At 42.6% G+C, this 19,257-nt stretch overlaps 1 protein-coding gene across 1 annotated transcript in view; it reads left to right on the forward strand.

Annotated features, from left to right (window-relative positions):
• Nucleotides 1–18,581, forward strand: part of Stk32a (serine/threonine kinase 32A) — a 118,843-nt gene extending 100,262 nt beyond the window's left edge. The window contains exons 8-13 of the mRNA XM_055622918.1: nucleotides 5,692–5,789; nucleotides 10,546–10,662; nucleotides 12,090–12,215; nucleotides 13,594–13,719; nucleotides 14,415–14,479; nucleotides 15,242–18,581. Coding sequence (XP_055478893.1) covers nucleotides 5,692–5,789; nucleotides 10,546–10,662; nucleotides 12,090–12,215; nucleotides 13,594–13,719; nucleotides 14,415–14,479; nucleotides 15,242–15,338 — 629 coding nt within the window. The 3' untranslated portion in view covers nucleotides 15,339–18,581. The remainder of the gene's footprint in view (nucleotides 1–5,691; nucleotides 5,790–10,545; nucleotides 10,663–12,089; nucleotides 12,216–13,593; nucleotides 13,720–14,414; nucleotides 14,480–15,241) is intronic.
• The last annotated feature ends 676 nt before the right edge of the window (nucleotides 18,582–19,257 follow it).

Consider the following 19,257-nt stretch of genomic DNA (forward strand, 5'->3'; position numbering starts at 1 on the left):
TATATATATATATATATATATATATATATATATATATATATATATATACTGACTGCAATGTCTTAAGAATGGATTTAGTAATGAACTACAGATAGAAATGATCCCTGAAAGTATAGTCTCCAACCAAGGACAATGCATGGATATAACCTAGAACCCCTACCCGGATGTAGCCCATGGCAGCTCAGTATCCAAATGGGTCCTCCAGTAAGGGAAACAGGGACTGTCTCTGACATGAACTTAGTGTCTGGCTCTTTAACTTCCCCATCCCCCATGGGAGGAGCAGCCTTGCTAGGATACAGAGGAAGACAATGCAGCCAGTCCTGGTGAGACCTGATAAGCTAGGGTCAGATGGAAGGGGAGGAGGACCTCCCTTATCCATGGACTTAAAGAGGGGCAGGGAGATGAGGGAGAGTGGGATTGGGAGGGAATGAGGGAGGGGGCTACAGATGGGATACAAAGTAAATAAACTGTAATTAACATAAAAAATAAAAATTAAGCTAAATTAGATTAATATAAGTAACCATATTGTAAAGGTAACAACAAATGGCTATCGTGTCACAAGCACTTAAGATGTTCCAGGTGTGTTGTTAAATCTTTAATATTTATTACATTATTAAAACAACCCTGTGAGATAGATATTACTCCTATTTTATTCATACATTTAAAAAAAGCAACCCAGAGAGAAAATGACATGATCACAACCACAAAGCAAGTGATTGACAGAGCATGAAATTAAACCTGGGCTAGAAACATTTAGCCTGGAACATTTTGGGGGTGCCAGGGATAATGGTGTAATGACTGACATTTGCTAGTGTGCTGGGTATACTCTGGAACAAGCCTTGGATCTCTCACTCTAAAAACAATTCTGCATGGTAATAACTCTTGTTCTTTCCGTGCTAGAGGTATGCAGTCTGATCAGTCAGGAAACAGGTACAAGGAGAAAGCAGGAGTGAGGTCTAAGCCAGCACTTGTGGGTCACTGCTCCTTGGGGTCAAACAACTCTTTCACAGGGACCACATATCAGGTGTTGACATTATTCTTTGAAACAGTAGCAAAATTATAGTTATGAGGTAGCAATGAAAATGGTTTCATGGCTGGGATCACCACCACATGAAGAACTGTTTTAGAGGTTCACAGCATCAGGAAGGTTGAGAACCACTAGTTTATGTCATCGGATGCCCTTGGTTCAAGTCAGTCAACACACCTCTACTGGAAATGACGCCCTCTTCCCTGTGCCCACAAAGCCTGAGTATTGTCTAACAACTAAAGCTGTTCATTTTCCTGTCAGTAAAACTAACGTTCTTCTCAGGTGCTGTAGGTCAGAGCACAGCCCAACATGTCTCATTTCCTCTGTTGTTGAATACTAGGTTGTTTCTCATTTTGAAGTATAATTTTGAAATAGAAATCTTGTTAGCATGATCCATCAACTTCATTATTTCTTTGTGATGAATTCTGTTATAAAATAATGTCTTGGGCTGGAGAGATGGCTCAGTTGTTATAGGCTAGGCTCACAACCACAAACATAAAATAATGTCTTCTGCTCTTGAGGATCCTCGAGGGTAGCTCTGGGTTGTTTATTTTTTTTTTTTGTTTTTTTCAATATAAAACCAATAAGGAGCCCACAAGATGGCTCCGTGGGTAAAGGTGATTACTGCCAAGCCTGATGACTTGAGTTAGATCCTCAGAATCCACAAAGAAGAAAGAAAGAAAGAAAGAAAGAAAGAAAGAAAGAAAGAAAGAAAGAAAGAAAGAAAGAAAGAGAGAAAGAAAGAAAGGACTCATATAAGTTGTTTTCTGTCCTCCATGTTCACATCACTGCATGTGCACAATTCTCATACACAAACACATATGTATGCATACACACCATGAATATAAAAAAATGTAATGATATGTGTTATAATTTATAGTTGTCTCAATTTATTCATTCAGACTATATTCATGTTTCAAAACGTAATGTACACAATGAACATGTTTCAGTTTTACTGATTAACTAAAATTTATGATGCCATAAATATGGGATATAAACTTTTTTCTTTTTTTTCCAAAACTCATTATTGGCACATTTTTCTCAAGGATAATATCTGAGATCATTTCTTTAAAGAAATTCTATAACACAATGAAAATAACTCACGAGATCATTTCTTTAAAGAAATGATCTTGTGAGTTATTTTCATTGTGTTATAGAATTATCTGAAGGACCCCTTTATCCTGGCAAAAACATAATATGTAGGGATTTTTTTGTTTTTGTTTTTGTTTTGTTTTGTTTTGTTTTGTGTGTATATGTATTGTCTGTTTGTTCTTTGTTTTGTTTTGAGACAGGGTTTCTCTGTATAGCCTTGGCTGTCTTAGACTCACTTTGTAGACCAGGCTGGCCTCAAACTTACAGAGATCTGCCTGCCCCTGCCTCTGACTCCCCAGTGCTAGGATTACAGGCTTGCCCCACGGTGTCTGGCTAATGTCTAGGTTTTTAAACTTTGAACATCAAATAATCATCATCATATATCCAATTAAACATATAAAATATAGCAATCCCATTAGTAATGAGTGGAGATTAAATTTAAGTTGCAAAGAAATAAAATGGCACATGCAACAAATCTGTAAAAACCCCGAGTGTAGAATATAGAACAAAAGGACCTTTGGCTGCTGGTCTTGATGTAGGCACACAGCCTTTTGGTAAGTAGTTTGGCCTCATCTGGAAGTAAATGGCACACCTCCATCTCCAGGATGTCCCATTCTGACAACATCAGTAAATATATAGGATCATACTGGCACAGGTGCTCCCAAATTGAAAAGAACACCAACAATGATCCACAACAGAACAGGTATGTAAATTACCATGTATTTATGTAGTATTAAATTCAAACAAACCATGCCTGGCAATTTGGATAAATCTCCAACAAACATTATTAAACTAAAAAAAGCAAGACACGAATGACTACAGAGACCAGCATTTGACTTAAAAAGACTTGAGAGAATGCAAGGATGTTTCCCCTTCTTTTAGCCCTTTATGCTTTGTTAATGTTTCCTTTATTATAATTGCTTGAAACAAATTATGTAAGTGTCTATGCAGCTAGCCATTCCCAATGCCCACTAATTCATAGCCCCGGGGATATATATAATATAATAGATAATATAAAAATCCATATATTCTTGTAAAAACTAATACTATTTAATTAAATTTCATGATGGTGGATTGTAAGCAGGGCGGAGAGGACAGGGTACAGACTGTTTCTTAATGGGTATACCAGTTACAGGGGCAATGGCTTCTAAATACTTGCTCATTTCTTCTATGCTTCGGTTGCTTTCTGAATGTATATATTAAGACACCCTTTAAAAAAAGATATGGAAAGGATAGGAGCTCTACAAGGACCAAACATATCTGGGCACAGGGTCTTTTCTGAGACTGACACTCAACCAAGGACCATCTATGGATATAACCTAGAACTTCTGCTCGGATGTGGCCCGTGGTAGCTCAGTAACCAAGTAGTTTTTCAAAGTAAGGGGAACACGGACTATTTCTAACAGGATCTCAAGGGCAGGCTGTTTGACCCCCCCCCCCCGCCCCGGGGAGGAGCAGTCTGTTAGGCCACAAAGGAGGACTTTGCAGCCAGCCCTGAAGATACCTGATAAAACAGGGTCAGATGAAAGGGGAGGAGGTCCTCCCCTATCAGTGGACTTGGAAAGGGGCAGGGAGGAGACCAGGGAGGGAGTGTGGGGTTGGGGAGGGAATGAGGGAGCGGGATACAGCTGGGACACAGAGTTAACAAAATGTAACTAAAAAGAAAAAAAAAATAATAATAAAAAGAAAGGTTTCCACACAAAAGACCCCCTGTGTATCGGGGGTGGGAGGAAACAGTGCCTTTCCAGTTCTGTTTGGCTGTCTAGCCTCTCCCCCGCCTCTTTGAGAGCTTACAGTGTTAAAGCACTTTTGTATGTGGCTGAGGCTGTTGGTCGTAAACTTCTAGCACAATCCCTCAGGGCTTAGCACACCATGAATGTTTAGTGACGGGCCGCGTATACAGGCATCTTTATGTTTGAAGATGGAGCAAATAGGAGATGAAAAGATAGGTAGCCATTCACACTGGAAACTATCAAAAGAAAATAAAAATAGTCACGTCTCCTCCAAGGATGTGACGTGATGGAGTGCACTCCTTTTACAGCGACATGCTCACGTTGTTTGGCGTGTTCCTAACACCAGTGTCTCTGCCATGCCTACAGACTGCCTGGACGTCCTCTAAGCGCAACCTGTCACCTTACACATGACTTGTGGAATGGTACTGAAAAGGGAACACAGAAATACAACCCATTCCACCTGGGAGTGGGGCCATCGTGGGGTCAGGGCCATTATCTCCCTGGCTGTCCTGGGTCTTGGGACTTGAAGAAAGTCCCACAGTGGAGAAAGGACACAGTGGAGCGTGAAACATGAACTTACCAGGGCATGAGACCCGCTTAGATCTCCCGCACGAAGCTCTTAGAGTCGGCCCTGAGTGCCAGGCTGTGGATGCTCTACCTCGTGATGAAAAGCTAGAGTTCAAGTGCGCACGCAGGCAGGCTGGAGTAATCAGATGCCATGTCCTCAAGACCTCCTTTGCCCAGTGACAGTACCTTACTACAGGAGGCCTGGCGTCCTCTCTGTGTACATTTGATCTAGGCAAATTCTTCTACTGCTATGAACATTCTCTTCTGATTTTTTTTCTTTAATGCTTTGCAAATACCAGGTACTATATTGGCATTTGGATGTGTATTAGTCCATTTAATGTCTGAACTGATAAAGGGTTCTTTTTAGCTGTGCTGACTGAGTCACTCATGGGTACAGTAGGGGTAGAGGCAGCATTTGAACCCAGCACAGCTGCAGAGACATCGACCCCAAGTCTGGCTTCAGTGTCCATTGATCTGTGTGATAAATTTCTACGTATGGACTCTGAGTGTCAGGCTCTGTACTAGACACTGGGTGTGCCCCAGTGAACCTCAACATCTATACTTGCTCTGTCCTTCATTTCCCATGTTCTAACCTTCAGGACTCAGGTATATTCTTAGAAAGGTATGGCAAAGCACTTAAAGAGGGCCAGAGGGGTCATTTCTGAAGGTTCAATTGATGGCGACTCTGCTTTCCAGTAGAGTCAATTCAGGGAACTAGAATTACTAAGTATAATGGCTATTGCAAAGCACTGTGCTTCCTGGATTGCCCTCCCTCCTTTGCCCCCTGCCCTCACACAAGACAGGAAGCTGCATTTGCCTCGCTCAATGCTCCCAAGACAGAGAGCTGAGCCAGTGTGTGTCTTGTACACTTCTGAGCACCGTTTGATGTTGTTCTACACATTCGGCTCCCTTAGTGTAGACTTCCCAGATCAAGTCAGCGCGCCCGCCCCTCAGCTTTCTTTGTCTCAGAGTCAGTGGCTCATTTGAGGACCAATAGGACCTACATTGTAATAGGTTCATGATTTAAATAAGAGATGAATCTGTCCATTAAGGTTTGTGTGTGTCTGTTTGTGTTAGCCGATGAACGGGACTGCTGAGACAGCTAGACATCAGAAAAGGTCGCCTGCTGCGAGCAGTCCACTGGATGGATAATGAACACCCGTGAGCGTGTTTGCACCTTTCAGCTCTTAATTTTTCTTTGGAGGAATGTGTTGGGAAAACAGATTGATTGGAGTCTCGGGGAGGGCAGCTGACCTCTTGTGTGTCTTGCAGCTCCGGAGATGTTCAGCTCTAGGAAGGAAACAGGCTACTCCTTTGCTGTCGACTGGTGGTCCCTGGGCGTGACGGCGTACGAGCTGCTGAGAGGCCGGGTACAGTAGAACCACAGGTTCTCGTTTCTTAGCATTCTAGGAAAAATATGTTTTACAGATTTGCTCGTGTGTGTGTGTGTGTGTGAGAGAGAGAGAGAGAGAGAGAGAGAGAGAGAGAGAGAGTGTGTGTGTATGTGTGTGTGTATGAACTGGACCATATATAATACCCACAGAGGCCAGGAGAGGGCATTGGATCCCCTGAAACTGGAGTCACCTGCGAGCCATCTCACACTGGTGCTGGAAGGCAAACACAGGCTGAATGCAAGCTTGTGCAGCCCAGATGTTTGTAAGGGCTCGGCCATCTCTGCAGCCCCTTTTGGGTTCTCTGTCAGAATGGAAGAATGCATTGTTTGCTAAGAACCAAGCAGTTTACTTGAAATCAGAAGACACCTACATTCCCTGGTGTTAATAATACTCCTTAAGACTTTTGCACAGATTAATTCAGTGTCCTATATGTGTCACCGAGTCTGTCAGTTAATATTAATTACACAGATAAGCTAATAACATGGATATCAAAAACTCCTGGTGAAGGGAAATCAATATGCCTCACTCTCTTGGGTAAATAAAGCTGTTTGCTTAAAGAAAATTGTTTTTCCTCCCGTCACTGGGCAGAGCTCCCTCAGACACATGTCTACAAATAAGTGTGAATTATCAGCACCAGACAACCTGTGCTCCATCTTGCTGCTGTCTTGTCTGATGTGGCTATGTAGGACTTCCCTGGCAAACTGGAGTAGTATCCTTGTCAATGGGAACATTTCTCAAATAAAAAACTCTTCTCTAGATAAAAGATCAAAGAAATATAATAAAAATGATATTTTGTACAGTTTTACAAATACAGAGTTCAGATACCCCTCAAAGGTTTTTATCTTAGTTAGCCCAGCCTACCAAAATAGCACACTATGAACTGGGTAACTTAAAATGTTTATTTTCTCACAGCTGTAGAAGCTGGAAGTCCAAGTCAGGGAGTTAGAAATGCTGGTTCCAGTGTCTCACAAGACAGAGAAAGTAAGGGAGACAGGGGAGGGAAGAGGAGGAAGAAGGTAAGAATGGAAAGGAGACATAAAGGCAAAAGGGGAAAGAGAGCTCTTTTAATCTTTTTAAACAGACAGGCTCTACCCTTAGGACATAATCTGTCTCAAGACATCTGCCATAGTTCCTGTCTTCAAAAACATCTCACTGAGTGTTAGAGCTCTGATGTAGGACTGTGTGAGGGACACATCAGACCATGGCATTTCTCTCTTGGCCCCCCAAAACTCAAAACCAATGTTAAATGCTCAATAGCAATGACATTTTCTCTTTCCAACATCTAGTGTCCCAAAAGTCATCTGAATATCATCCAAGTCCAGTATGGATGGGACTAACAGCATGATTCATCTTGAGGCAGAAGTCCCATCCATCTGGGAACCTGTAAAGCCAGACAAATCATGTGTTTCTAAAATACAATGATGGGCACAGACATGGGTTAGACAGTCCCACCCAAGAGGAGACAAGAAAGCAGGAAGGGCCGCGAGTTCCAGTTGGTTCTCTTTGTCCATGAAGATGGAACAGAAGATGTTGAGCTGTGTGAATCATTTTCTGCATTCCAGCTCACTGTCTGTGCCCTTTAACTGAAACAGCTTCTCTGGTGGTGTAACCCACCTTCATCCCTGACTTTTCTTATACACCCAGGCACACAAGCAGCATTTCCTAATCAATTAATTGTTCAGCCTCTTCCTTCCTGTTCTCTTCAAAATAAGACACTCCAGTGAGTTTGTGTTTTGTCCTTTAAATTTTTTTTTATTCTCTTAGGATTTTTGTTGTTGTTTGTTTTGTTTTGTCTTATTGCATTGTTTTATACTATGAATGAATTTAGAATCTAAATTTGCAAGTTTAAGTCATTTATTTATTTTTTATTTATTTATTTATTTTATTTTTTGCATTTTACTATAAGTGGCCAGGAGGAGCCATGCTTCTTGTATAATGATCCCTGGCCCTTAGGTCCAGGAGTTGTGTTGCAGATATATCAATTGGGACCATGCTCCATAATTCTACATTTTGACTGGTTGTAGTTTTCTAAAATGATTTCCATCTATTGCAAAGAAAAAGTTCCTTGATGAGAGGCAAGAGTACTATACTTAGCTGTAAGTATGAGGATAAATATTTAGGAATTATGCTATTAGTGGGGAGTATATTGGGAAAGCTTATAGGGAGGACCAAAAAGGAGGAAATTATGTAACTCAAAAAAAATTTAAAAATAGAACATTAAAACCAACAAGACAAAATCCACACCAGCAAACAAACAGAACAAAACCAAACAAAAAACACTAGGAATTTGTTGTAGTCACCCCCAAATCTTTCTATTTTCATGTGGACAAGCCATCTTCAGATAATTATATGCAGATACATTTAGCAGTTTCAAAATATAAATAATGCTTTAACTTCATGTTGAGACAATTATATATACGAATGTATAACTTCTATATGACAATACCTCAGTGTGTTTTACTTTCAAAGTTAAATATATTTTGTAAATATATTACCTTACAAATATTTTCAGGCATATCAATTTTTTTGTCTTCTGTTCTACATGATCAGATTGACGATTCACTAAAAACGGGATATATGTCTTACATAGTTTAACATCCGCTTTGTGCAAGTGTTCATCAATATGTATTAAATTGAATGAGGGGAGGAACAAAGCACTACACATCACCTTTGACAGATTTTAGGGAGTATTCACTAAAAGAGGGTACATGATTACGCTGCAAATACAGTTAATCAGAAGAAAATAGCAACATTTAGTTACAAGTCTCACCATAACTAAACCACAGAGGAGGTGTGGGGAACAGTAACGTCCTGCTAATTTGCAAACTCTTATCTACAGAAAAAGCAAATGATGTGCTGGTGAAATGTGCATGGAAACCCCTGCGAGCTGAGCTGCACTTTGGGTGGCCTAATCTTAAACACTAACTTGTGTGTCATCTCTGCGTCTCAGCCATGGAAAAACAGAAGCGCCACCTGCCTTAGAGTTCTGATTTGACCTTAAGTGTACTCCAAAGTCTGTGGTACTGGTTGCAGCAAAGCTGAACCCTTTGTGCTTCGTTTGGAAGACAGAGCCACTGTGTAGCCCAGGCTGAACCCAAGATCCCCATTCTCCTGCCTCTGGTTTCTGAGTTCTGGGATGGGATGGCAGACTTGCGCCATCTACCCACTGACCCTTTTTTGTTCTGGGCTCTTGAAACCCAATCACAAGACACCATTTACTCCGATCTAACACTTTATCTTTTCTGCACTCTCATTGTTTGTATATTCTCCCTCTTAACTGGCCACATGTTTTAAGGCTCTCTGTTATTTCCCATCGTGTAGTCAGCTAGTCATGAGTCACTCCAAACAGAACCTGTGTTATCACCACTTGTTTCACCAGCAACCTTTTGCAGGGGTTCATTTTGCCAATGAAATAGCCTCATCTTGTACGTGAAAGAACTGAGAGTCAGAAAATGAATGACCAGGCTTAGCATCCAAAGCCTTCTGACCTCAGAACTCTAACACATGATTACATTATAAAACCTTTTAATTGACTCCTGGGAAAAACAAACACTTCCTCCTCCTCCAATTTAGTTCATCCATCAGCGATTACTTAAAGATCTGGAGAAGGTCAGTCAGGTGATAAATGTGTGCACACAGGTTAACTGTCTCGGGATTAATCTAATGTGGAAATTCTGTCTCTGTGCATATTATATACAGTACCCACTCCGGGTTTAAGTTGCTTAGTTTCCCTACAAGACAGGGAGACCTAGGGGAGAAATTAGTATTTGTAATGGTTGCCCTCTAGTGGGCAGAAGTAAAATCATCACTAGCTTGTTCTTTATTTTTTAAAAAACAACATTTTACCTTACTAATTTTGGGAGTATGATAGAATGCAACCAGCTTCCAATTGGGATTTTCATATGTATTCTATTTGGGTTTTTAGTTTCTTTTATTCAGTCTAAATCCATAGATGGCCCTGATTGTTCTAGAAACGTTTTTGTTTGTTTAGGTTTTTATCTCAGCATAAAATCCTCTACCACATATTTCATGGGAGCAGAGACACTGGATTCGATATTTTCTGATCAGTTCTCTATCCTAAACTTTCTCATCATGTTTATTTTTATGTGTTTTTGTTTGTTTGTTTGTTTAAAAATGTTCTTCTTGGGTAGCCCAGGGCGGCTTTGAACTTGTTATGCAGCTGAGGCCAGTCTTAAAGGACTGATCTTTCTGCCTTCACCACCACCCCCAACTGCTGGGATTACAAGCACATGGCACAACACCGAGCTTTCATTGTATTTCGGATCAGTTAAAAAGAGAGACTATGGGAAAATTATGGATCTGTAATTTTTTTTTAATTTGTAAAATTTACAAATATGTAATATGTAATCAACCTTATATAGTAATTTAAGTTTTTTTTTTCTATTCATTACTGACCTTTTGTATGAATACACCTAAAAGCTATATACAAAATAGTTTGGAATCAGTGTGTCAAAAACCGGCTCAGTCCACTGAAATATTATTTGGATCTATGAAATAACAAGTGTTTAAAAACTTAGGATATTTTGATGAAAAACTATAGGTTCGTGACATTTCTTTCAAAATCTGTAGTAACCTATATGGCTACCCGTCAGTCAGCTTGAAGGGGTTCTTGTTGAGGTTTTATTGTTTCAAAGTTCACCTTGTACATACTTGCATATTTCCCCCCTTTGACCTGTAAAAATGAAGGCCCGCTCTCTTTTTCTCCCCTAAGAGACCATATCACATCCGCTCCAGTACTTCCAGCAAGGAAATTGTGAACATGTTTGAGACTGCAATTGTAACTTACCCTTCTGCCTGGTCTCCAGAGATGGTATCTCTCCTGAAAAAGGTGAGGCAGGAGAAAACATGTTGGGAGGGAGTCAAAAAAGGAAGTGTACATTTACTGTTGGAAGTGAAGGTGCAGGCAGGATAATGCACATTTGCAGAGCGGTTGTTGCCACTAAATGTTTCCAAATACATGGCTTTCTTAATTCAACCCACAAATGCCTTTGGATGTTTCAAGGCCTTCTCAAGTTCATTGTGCCCAAATGTCATTCTTTGTCTCTCTATATTTCTTGGCCTTCTCTCAGCATTCTCTTTCCCAATGACTGGTCCCTTCACCTATCTATGCAAGGCAGAGACCAGGGCTCACTCATCATTTCCATATCTAGACCATAACCAGATCCTGAATTTACACTATCAATAGTCATTGTTGATTTCACTGTTCTTCATCTCCGTGGCTCTTTCCCTAATCCAGCTGCCATCAAGTTTTGTTTTGTTTTCTGATATGTTGCTTGCTTTTGCCACTCTGCTCTCTTTATTTCTCTCCATATTTCAGTCTCTTCTCATTGGTCTTCGAGTAAAGATAAACTAATGGTTTATCTTTAATGGTTATACTATAGTGGTTATAAACAGCCCCTCAATCCTTGAGAATTTTGGTCACCCTCTCCTCCCACTCCTCACCAGCACAGCACCATTAGGCTTCTCACACACCTGGATCAGGGCTTCTTGCCTTAGTTCCTCTAACACCTTCCCCGAGATCAGTAAAACTTGGTGTGATTGGCTCCCTGACTGTGGTCCATACGTTGGTTTCTATACCTGGAGAGAAGCATTTTGAAACACGTGGCATTTGATACTGCTCTGCCAGTACGACGTTGTCACAGGTGTGACAATGGATGTGTCTCCTTGGGTAGGGAAGCAGCTCGTTTGGCTGCGGTGGAACGGAAGTCATATGCTGTACGTCATCTGGGGCTGCATGTGAGCCAGGAACAGTGAGACCACGTATTGGCTTTAATGGGTCATAAATTGAAGAAAAATACAAAGTAAAAAAAAAAAAAAAGGACTGCTGGCCATTTTATGTCATTTGGAAAACACAGCTTCAGGTTTTAGCTCTGTAAAGCAATGTTCACTTCATGCTGGCTTTTCATGATCTGAGGTTGGTAAACTGAGGGTTAGAAAACAAACTTGCCCAGGAGGAGAGTCAGAGAGGGACGATCTGTTTAACTCCTGGAACGGGCCATTTGTCCCATCATATTGCAAACACTACTTCGCGTGTTATTCCAAACCTACATTGTCTGCTTGCTTTGCGTGGGAGCAGGGATCACCGTCCTACAAACCGCTTGCTTGATTTCTCCTCCAAGGGATGGGGCACTCCCTTTGGATCCTCGGTTTCCAACACTCGCTGGGGATTTTTTTTCCTGGGTCTGTCTGGCCTTTTTTTCCTGTCCCCTCTGTCTGGCCTTCCTTGTAATAACAATGCGTGTATTTCCTTGGCAGCTCCTTGAACCTAATCCAGACCAACGGTTTTCTCACTTGACTGACATTCAGAATTTCCCTTACATGAGCGACATGAACTGGGATGCAGTGTTGCAGAAGAGGCTCGTTCCGGGCTTCATTCCCACTGTGAGTCAAGCTCAGCAAGCCCTAACAGTCCCCACACTCTGTGCACAATCCCCTGTGCATGAGGCCACCCAGGATCGCATTTGATGATCACCCCGGGAATGTAAAAACGCCCTGATGCTAGCTTCCCACAGGGCGGAGTGGAGGCTTACACGGGGTATGCTGACTGCTGGAAGTCACACAGCTCTCAAGGAGCTAAGCTGGGAAGTCGACATCTGGGCTTTCTAGGCTTTAACCATGTTCTGTTCAGTAAGAGGTTCTAAACTCTCGAACAGTCATTTCATGGAATATGCTGTGGAAGGGAACATTTCTTTTTCCTTTCTCGCAAAGAGGTAATCTTTATATCCATTGAGATCTGTGAGTTGGTTAGTGGGAAACTTCACCTCCAGGAGCATTCCTTTTCTTTTGCAATTTTATTGCACAGATCTATAGTTTTAAGAGCCAATAATCATTGAGATATCATTTCCCTTGTCTGAGTACCCACAAGGGATATGGTATCCCAGGGCATGCTCCTGGATAAAGCTTAAGGTTGTGCCTTACTGAGGCTCTTCTCTCCTCTCTGCCTGGGATTTAAATTCTAACACTGGATATAGGAACACAGGCAGGAGCGATGTGCTCCTGCCAAGGCTTGTATAAGGAACTCTGAGTTTCCTCTTCAAGCCCAAGCGAGGCACTTGTCCTGGGGACACAGGCACACAGGTGTTTAACTAAACTGCTGGATGAGGTGCCCAGTTAGTATGTCAGGTGAAAGCTTGATGGAAGCAAGGAGGGAGCAGCGCGGTGGCATTCAAGGATGCAAGTGTCTACCTTAGTGAGCAACCGAAAGTGAACCGAGGGTTGTAATTGGGTGCATGGCTGATGCATGACTATGGAGGATCCTGGGTACCCCCTTCTTTCTGTTAGTCACGCCTGACTTTCTTGTGAGAAGCTCCACCTGTAGACCTTGGGCCTTTCTGTGAATCTGACTCATGTGGAGAATGTATCAAGTGGCAAGTTCTTGGCCTCATGTTCAGAAATCCTGATTCTGAAATCTGGTTGGTGACCTTGGAATCTAAATGAGCCATGGCCACGATTCTGATCTATGTGGTCTTTGGAACGAACTGAAAAACCCAGAAGTTCAAACCTTCGAAATATAATTTTAATGTGGTCTCCTTCATTACTCACTAAGGGATAGTGAGAAGTTTGTAAAAATAAATAAACTATACAATCAAAGAATGTGAAAGATAATACTGGCAGTAAGTGCTATAAAACCTCAGTGGGAACCCAAGTTGTTATTCTTGGGTTGCCTCATCAGGACTAGGCATTACTCTCTGTCTTAGGCTGGTATGCCTTAGGAAAGATGCAGGGATCTGAGAACTAAATCATGCCTTCCTCTTTACAGAAAGACAGGCTTAATTGTGACCCCACTTTTGAGCTTGAAGAAATGATTTTGGAGTCCAAACCTCTTCACAAGAAAAAGAAGCGCCTGGCAAAAAGGGAGAAGATGAGAAAATGTGACCCCTCTCAGGTAGGTGGGCTGCCCACCAAGCTCAGGAAAGTGCAGTTCCCTCCAGAGCTGCTGGGGGAGGTCATCTCAGAAACCTGGCCCTGCCTGATGCAGGAGAGGCACAGCTACTGTGGCCACTGGGCCCTCTGTGTGCCCCTGTGTGATGACACAAGCAGCAAGCCACAGCCAGAGCTCAGGTCCCCAGAGTTTGAAGGACATCATCTCAACTTTCGATCGTGTCTTCTCTAAGGTGTTCTACAGGTTCCTGAAGGTGCATGTCAGGGGAGCAGAGGGTGGGCTAACCACCCCTGCATTAATGGTGAAAGTAACTAACTTGTGCTTTCAGATGGAAGCTGACCGTGACGTGTGTGTGTTTGTGTGTGTGTGTGTGTGTGTGTACATACAGACACACATATACACACATTATATACAGAGTTCCATTGTACGTGATTCTGATAGAGCAATGGCCCAGGTTGGGGGGGAGGGCATGGCAGGGGCAGGAATTTCTCTCCTGTGACCCTTCCAGAATCTGCTTCCATCTGGAAACAGGATTTCTTTGATCTAGGCTGCTCAGTGACTGCTCTATATATTGGCTATTTGTGGTTCTGATGTTATATATGGGCTATTTGTGGTCCTGATGTTATGTATTGCGCTATTTGTGGACCTGATGGGTCAGCTAAGTATGCTTCTGTCTCGTTTTTATGTTCACCTTGTAGACATGTCTTCTTCAAGAGCATCTTGATGCTGTTCAGAAGGAGTTTATAATTTTCAACAGAGAAAAGTAAGTATCTCTGGGGCGGAGACCAGCAGCTTAAAATGATGTCATTTAGGCAGATTTTGTTTTCAGAAATTTCATATATTTTAAAGATTTTTTTTTTTGCTATAAAAATGATTTAAATTTAGGATAAAAAATTTTAAATATTAGGAGCCTTTTTTTGGTCAGTGTTTTTTTGTTTTTTTTAGTTGATAAATTACCCCAGTGTCATATTTTTGTTTATGGTAACTGGAATGTAAATGCAATGACTGTTTAAAAAGTTTTGTTTTAACATTTTGGGAGAAAAGGGTTGCCAATGGATAAGATTCAGGGGTTAGTTCTCTTCTTCCACCTGTGGGTCTTAGAGATTAAACTCAGAATGTACGCTTGCTGCTAAATGCCTCTACCCACTGAGCTATCTTGCCAGCTCAACACAATGCCTTTTAAAAGTTTCTTTAGCTCAGACTTCTTTATAATTAGAGGCCACACTGAATGGACTCAATGGGTTGTATTTATTTTTTTATTCATTCGTATTTGTAACAACAATGTACTTAAAGCAAAGGAGGCAGTGAATTGGGGGAGGGGCTGGGTCAGACATGAGAAGCATAGGAGGGAGGAAAGGGAGGGAGAGATGATACAATTACATTTTAAGTTTTAGAAGGATAAAAAATATATTGGATTATATGCTATCCTTTCAAAAGTTTAAGTTCATTTTTTTTCTTTGAATAAACAACTTTCTCCCTTCCCCCTCCTTTCATTCCTTCCTCCCTTCTTCCCTCTTTCTTTAAGAGTAAAAAGAGACTTTAATCAAAGACAAGCAAATCTAGCCTTGGAACAAACCAAAAACAACGAAGAAGAGGAAGATGGCCAGAATAACAACCTGTAAGATGCTTTAGCGTCTTCAGGACAGATCTTGGCTCCTGGCCGGAAACTTCTGATTATCACTCCCAGAAGAGCTGACAGCCGTCCTTGCCACTCCACACCTCATGGCTTAGGGAATGTGAATGAAAATCCTTCGAAGGTGGCAGCACTCCACAGCGAAGAGAGCCGGGGTTCTGAGCTCCTCAGATCTGACATCAGCACTAATTGACTCTGTCACCCTAAGCAACTATGTAACTACTTTCTCTGTTTTCCGTTCTCTGCTGGAGAGGTAGAGGGTTATTTCAGAAGAGCTAGCCTTTGCTCTGTTAAAAAAAAATGCTACAATTACTGTTCTAAACAGCCTTTATTTTTATTTTTAAATGAATATTTGAATGTAGGTTTTTTTTTTTCATTCCTTTTGATGACACTGAGAAAAATGAACACTGTATACAGTGAGCCTCTTCAAGGCTGGAGAGTATCATAGCGCGGCCAGAATTTCAAAGCTCGATTGGCTAGGAATAAACATATTCCATCAGGAATAAATACATAGGTCAGATTAGAAATAGCAAAGACTCCTAGGGCCTTGGAATGGAGAACTGCGTCGGCTGGGAATCTGTTAGCAAGAGCCTAACGGCCGGCGTGGCCTCTCCACTTCTTTTCAGTGATAGGGCCTCTGTCAGGTGAACTTGGTTCTGAAGAAGGGAGTCACGTGCAGAAGTTTAGCAAATGCAGAAGTTGGGACGTTTTTTTCCCCCCCAGCATGGCAGTTGTGAAACATGGGACTCCAGTTGCCATTCTGTGGCATGTCTGCCCCTCAAGGGCTAATTTTTCTCAAGATTAGCAGAGGCCTGCTTCTGGAGAGGATCTGAGCTTGCTGCCACACCGACCGGCAGGGCTTCGTTGAACCACTCAGCGAAGTTGCACCTTACAGGATAGTTATCTTGCACGTTAAATTTGGAAGCTGGTAAACTTTCCCTTGAGAGACTCTGAACTCCACCTATCATAAGGAGGAAAAACCCTAGTCAGTGGCTTTTCTATCATGAAACATGTCACTTTTGTTGTTATTGTTTGCTCCTTTGTTTTTTGTATTGGTCAAAGTTACATTTGATATTTAAGAAGTTACAAGTTACATTCAGAGCACCAGGGTGCTCACAGATCCCTGACACGGAAGCCCCCACATCCCACTGGCTGGGAGATGCTGGCAGAATTTCCTAGCTTCTTACAATGTTACTGATGCCCCACTCTTTCCTGTCTTTCTATTTCACTCATGTGCAAGGTGTAATTCGCCTATATGTGCATGTCACCTAACTCCACTGTGCTGATGCCTGTGAGAGCTTTGAGAAACTTTTTTGAGTTTCTACCCGCTGGTGACACTGGGTAGAATCGAGAAGTGAGTGGGCTTTACAAAGCACAGTTTTCAGCTTCTGGAAACTGAGGTCATCTAACGGTATTCCTTAGGGAGAGTACAGGCGTAACCCTGATCCCGGCAAGCTGGTCTAAAGGACCTGATTGATGTCATATGGGGAAGGCAGATGGGTAGAAATAGATGGTAGACACTTTAGCAAGTGAGTTTGTGCAGAAAAAGGAGAGCTGAACTGAAGACAAGCCTTTGTGGTTCTCTGGAATGTCTACCCTGGCTGCGACATAGCACCTCTCTTCTAAGAGCAACGATATTTTTTTAAAGAATGAAAAATCACCTCTTTTTATTCAACTCCTGTCTCCTGAAGTTCTCACGTGTTGTTTGTGATATTTTGGTTATGTTCAGTCACTGTGTAACTCAATGCACTTGCCCTTGACTTGCAGAGGGGTGAACAGGTCACACATAGCAACACAGAGGTGACTGGATTCTGCTCCAGGCTGGTACTCCCACAAATGTCACAACCACACGCATGCCCCAGCTTCCACCTTTTGTCATACAGCAGCTTTTAGAAATGCTTTCCAAAGGACAGCAGGGCCAGCGGGGCTCCATGGGGGTGGGGGGTGGACTGTTTTGTGTGTCTTTAAACATTAAGGTGTGAGTAGGAACCCATGTGATCTCGGAAGATTGAATCCCTAGCTTTTTATTCCCATTGGGCATCTTTCAAGTACTGCTAGTTTTCAGAATGGGGGAATTGCTGGTTTGAGTGCAGTGTGGGAGCTGGGTACATTTCTAGTGCCAGCCAGATGAGTGGCACACAATGTGTTTCAAGTTAAAAAGACAAACATTCCCTGGGCTGGGTCTGTGGCCCAGCAGTAGAATGTGTACTTAGCATGCACAAGGGCCTGAGTTAGGACCCCAGCACCCCAAGAAATGAAAGCACTGCATCTGGCTGCGCAAGATAACTGCTGCCGAGCACTGCTGGGCATTCCCAAGGGCTCTTGGCAATTGCTTCTTGGTTTTATTCCTAAGTTTCAGCTAAAACTTAGCACTCACCAGACAAAACATCCCTTGATTATTTCTGGGAAGGATTAGGGCTGAGAACTTTAGAAAACAGTGTGGCTATCCTTTCTTCTGCTGCTGGCCAATCTCTCCTAGCAGCTTCCATCCTCCTGTACCACACAGAGCCTCTGAAGGGCCTGATGGGGGTCGGAAAACCAGAGTGTCCCAGCTGTGACACCCACTGCTCCCTGCACCGCAGCTGCTATCACAAGGGCATTCCCGGAGGGTGGGGCAGCCTACTTATGGGGTTAACTGTGATCCTCACTCCCTGGAAGGAAGTGTCCCACTATCCAAGGCCCAGTGACCCTGCAGCAGCCCTGGCTTGGCTGAGGTCTTTTTTAGGACAGGAATGAACCCAAAGCAGTACAGAGCATTGCTAAGTTAATCACTGTCATCTAATTAATTAGTGGAAATACAAAGATGACTGGCTTTCCTATTGTTACGGCTTTCCCAGTGAATGGCCAAATAAGTAACTAGGAAAAGAGTGTTGCTGCACCTGTTGAGACTCTTGTCTCTGTTCCAAGTTGTCAGGGATGCTGAGCTCTGTCTGGCACTTGGGGCGCTACTGAATAGGCAAGACAGGGCAAGCACTTTGCTCAGCTCCTCCGTGTTCTCTTGTTCTGTCTACACAAAATCCATCTCCTACTTCTGTCCACCTGTGATTGCTATTCAGTGTGGGTTCAGTGTGTCAGCCCAATGTTAAACACGGAGACTCCCCGTTTCACTTTTCTGTGCTGTTCTGAACTGGTGGCTGATTTAGAAGCCCCAAATTAAAAAAGACAAAATGTGCTTCTGTGGAGCCATGGTGTATGTGTTGTCAATGTGCTGCATGGATTAAAAGTCTTCTGTAACAATATGCCCCTGGTCTTCCTTTGTCAACTGTGTGTGTGTGTGTGTTTGTGTTTGTGTCTCGCTGCCCCAGGTCATCTGTTCATTGAGAAGAACTTCCCTTTGTTGGGGATGATGTGTAATCTGTGTTTACACACTGTAGAGGGCTCACTGGAGGACTGCAGCCACCATCCTGGCTTCCGCTTTTCACCATGTCGTTAAGTTTACAGACAACTCATACAGGACCCTTTTGCGCTGTTCTCCTCCTCTCAGGATCCTGTTCCTTTTCTTATGCCAGCGACACAGTGGATAGAGGGCCCATAGTCTGACAGAAGGACAACAGAGGCCTGAGGGGAACTTTCAACTAACTCACAGGCCCACAACAGCCCCACACTCAGCAAACGTCAAGCTCTTAGGCTTGTCTTATAGTGGGCTCTGAAGTCCTGCACACCAACTGTCCTGTTGCCCAGGGCATGCTAAGCGTCCTGTATGCTTTTCCCAATAGACCGCCACGCAGAGGGCAGGACCCAGCACTCTAGACTCTGAAGAGTGCCAGCAGTAGGCCTGTGATCTGCTTTTGCAGGTTGCTCTTGTCCCTTTATCCTCCATCTCCTTCTCAGATGTTTGTTCCCTCTGTGATGGGTTGGTGTGAGAAGAGATGATTCTCAGAAGTTGTTGGAACCAGAAGGCCTTTGTT

Source organism: Psammomys obesus, unplaced genomic scaffold, assembly GCF_907164565.1.
Source record: "Psammomys obesus unplaced genomic scaffold, mPsaObe1.curated_primary_1811, whole genome shotgun sequence".
NCBI lineage: Eukaryota > Metazoa > Chordata > Mammalia > Rodentia > Muridae > Psammomys > Psammomys obesus.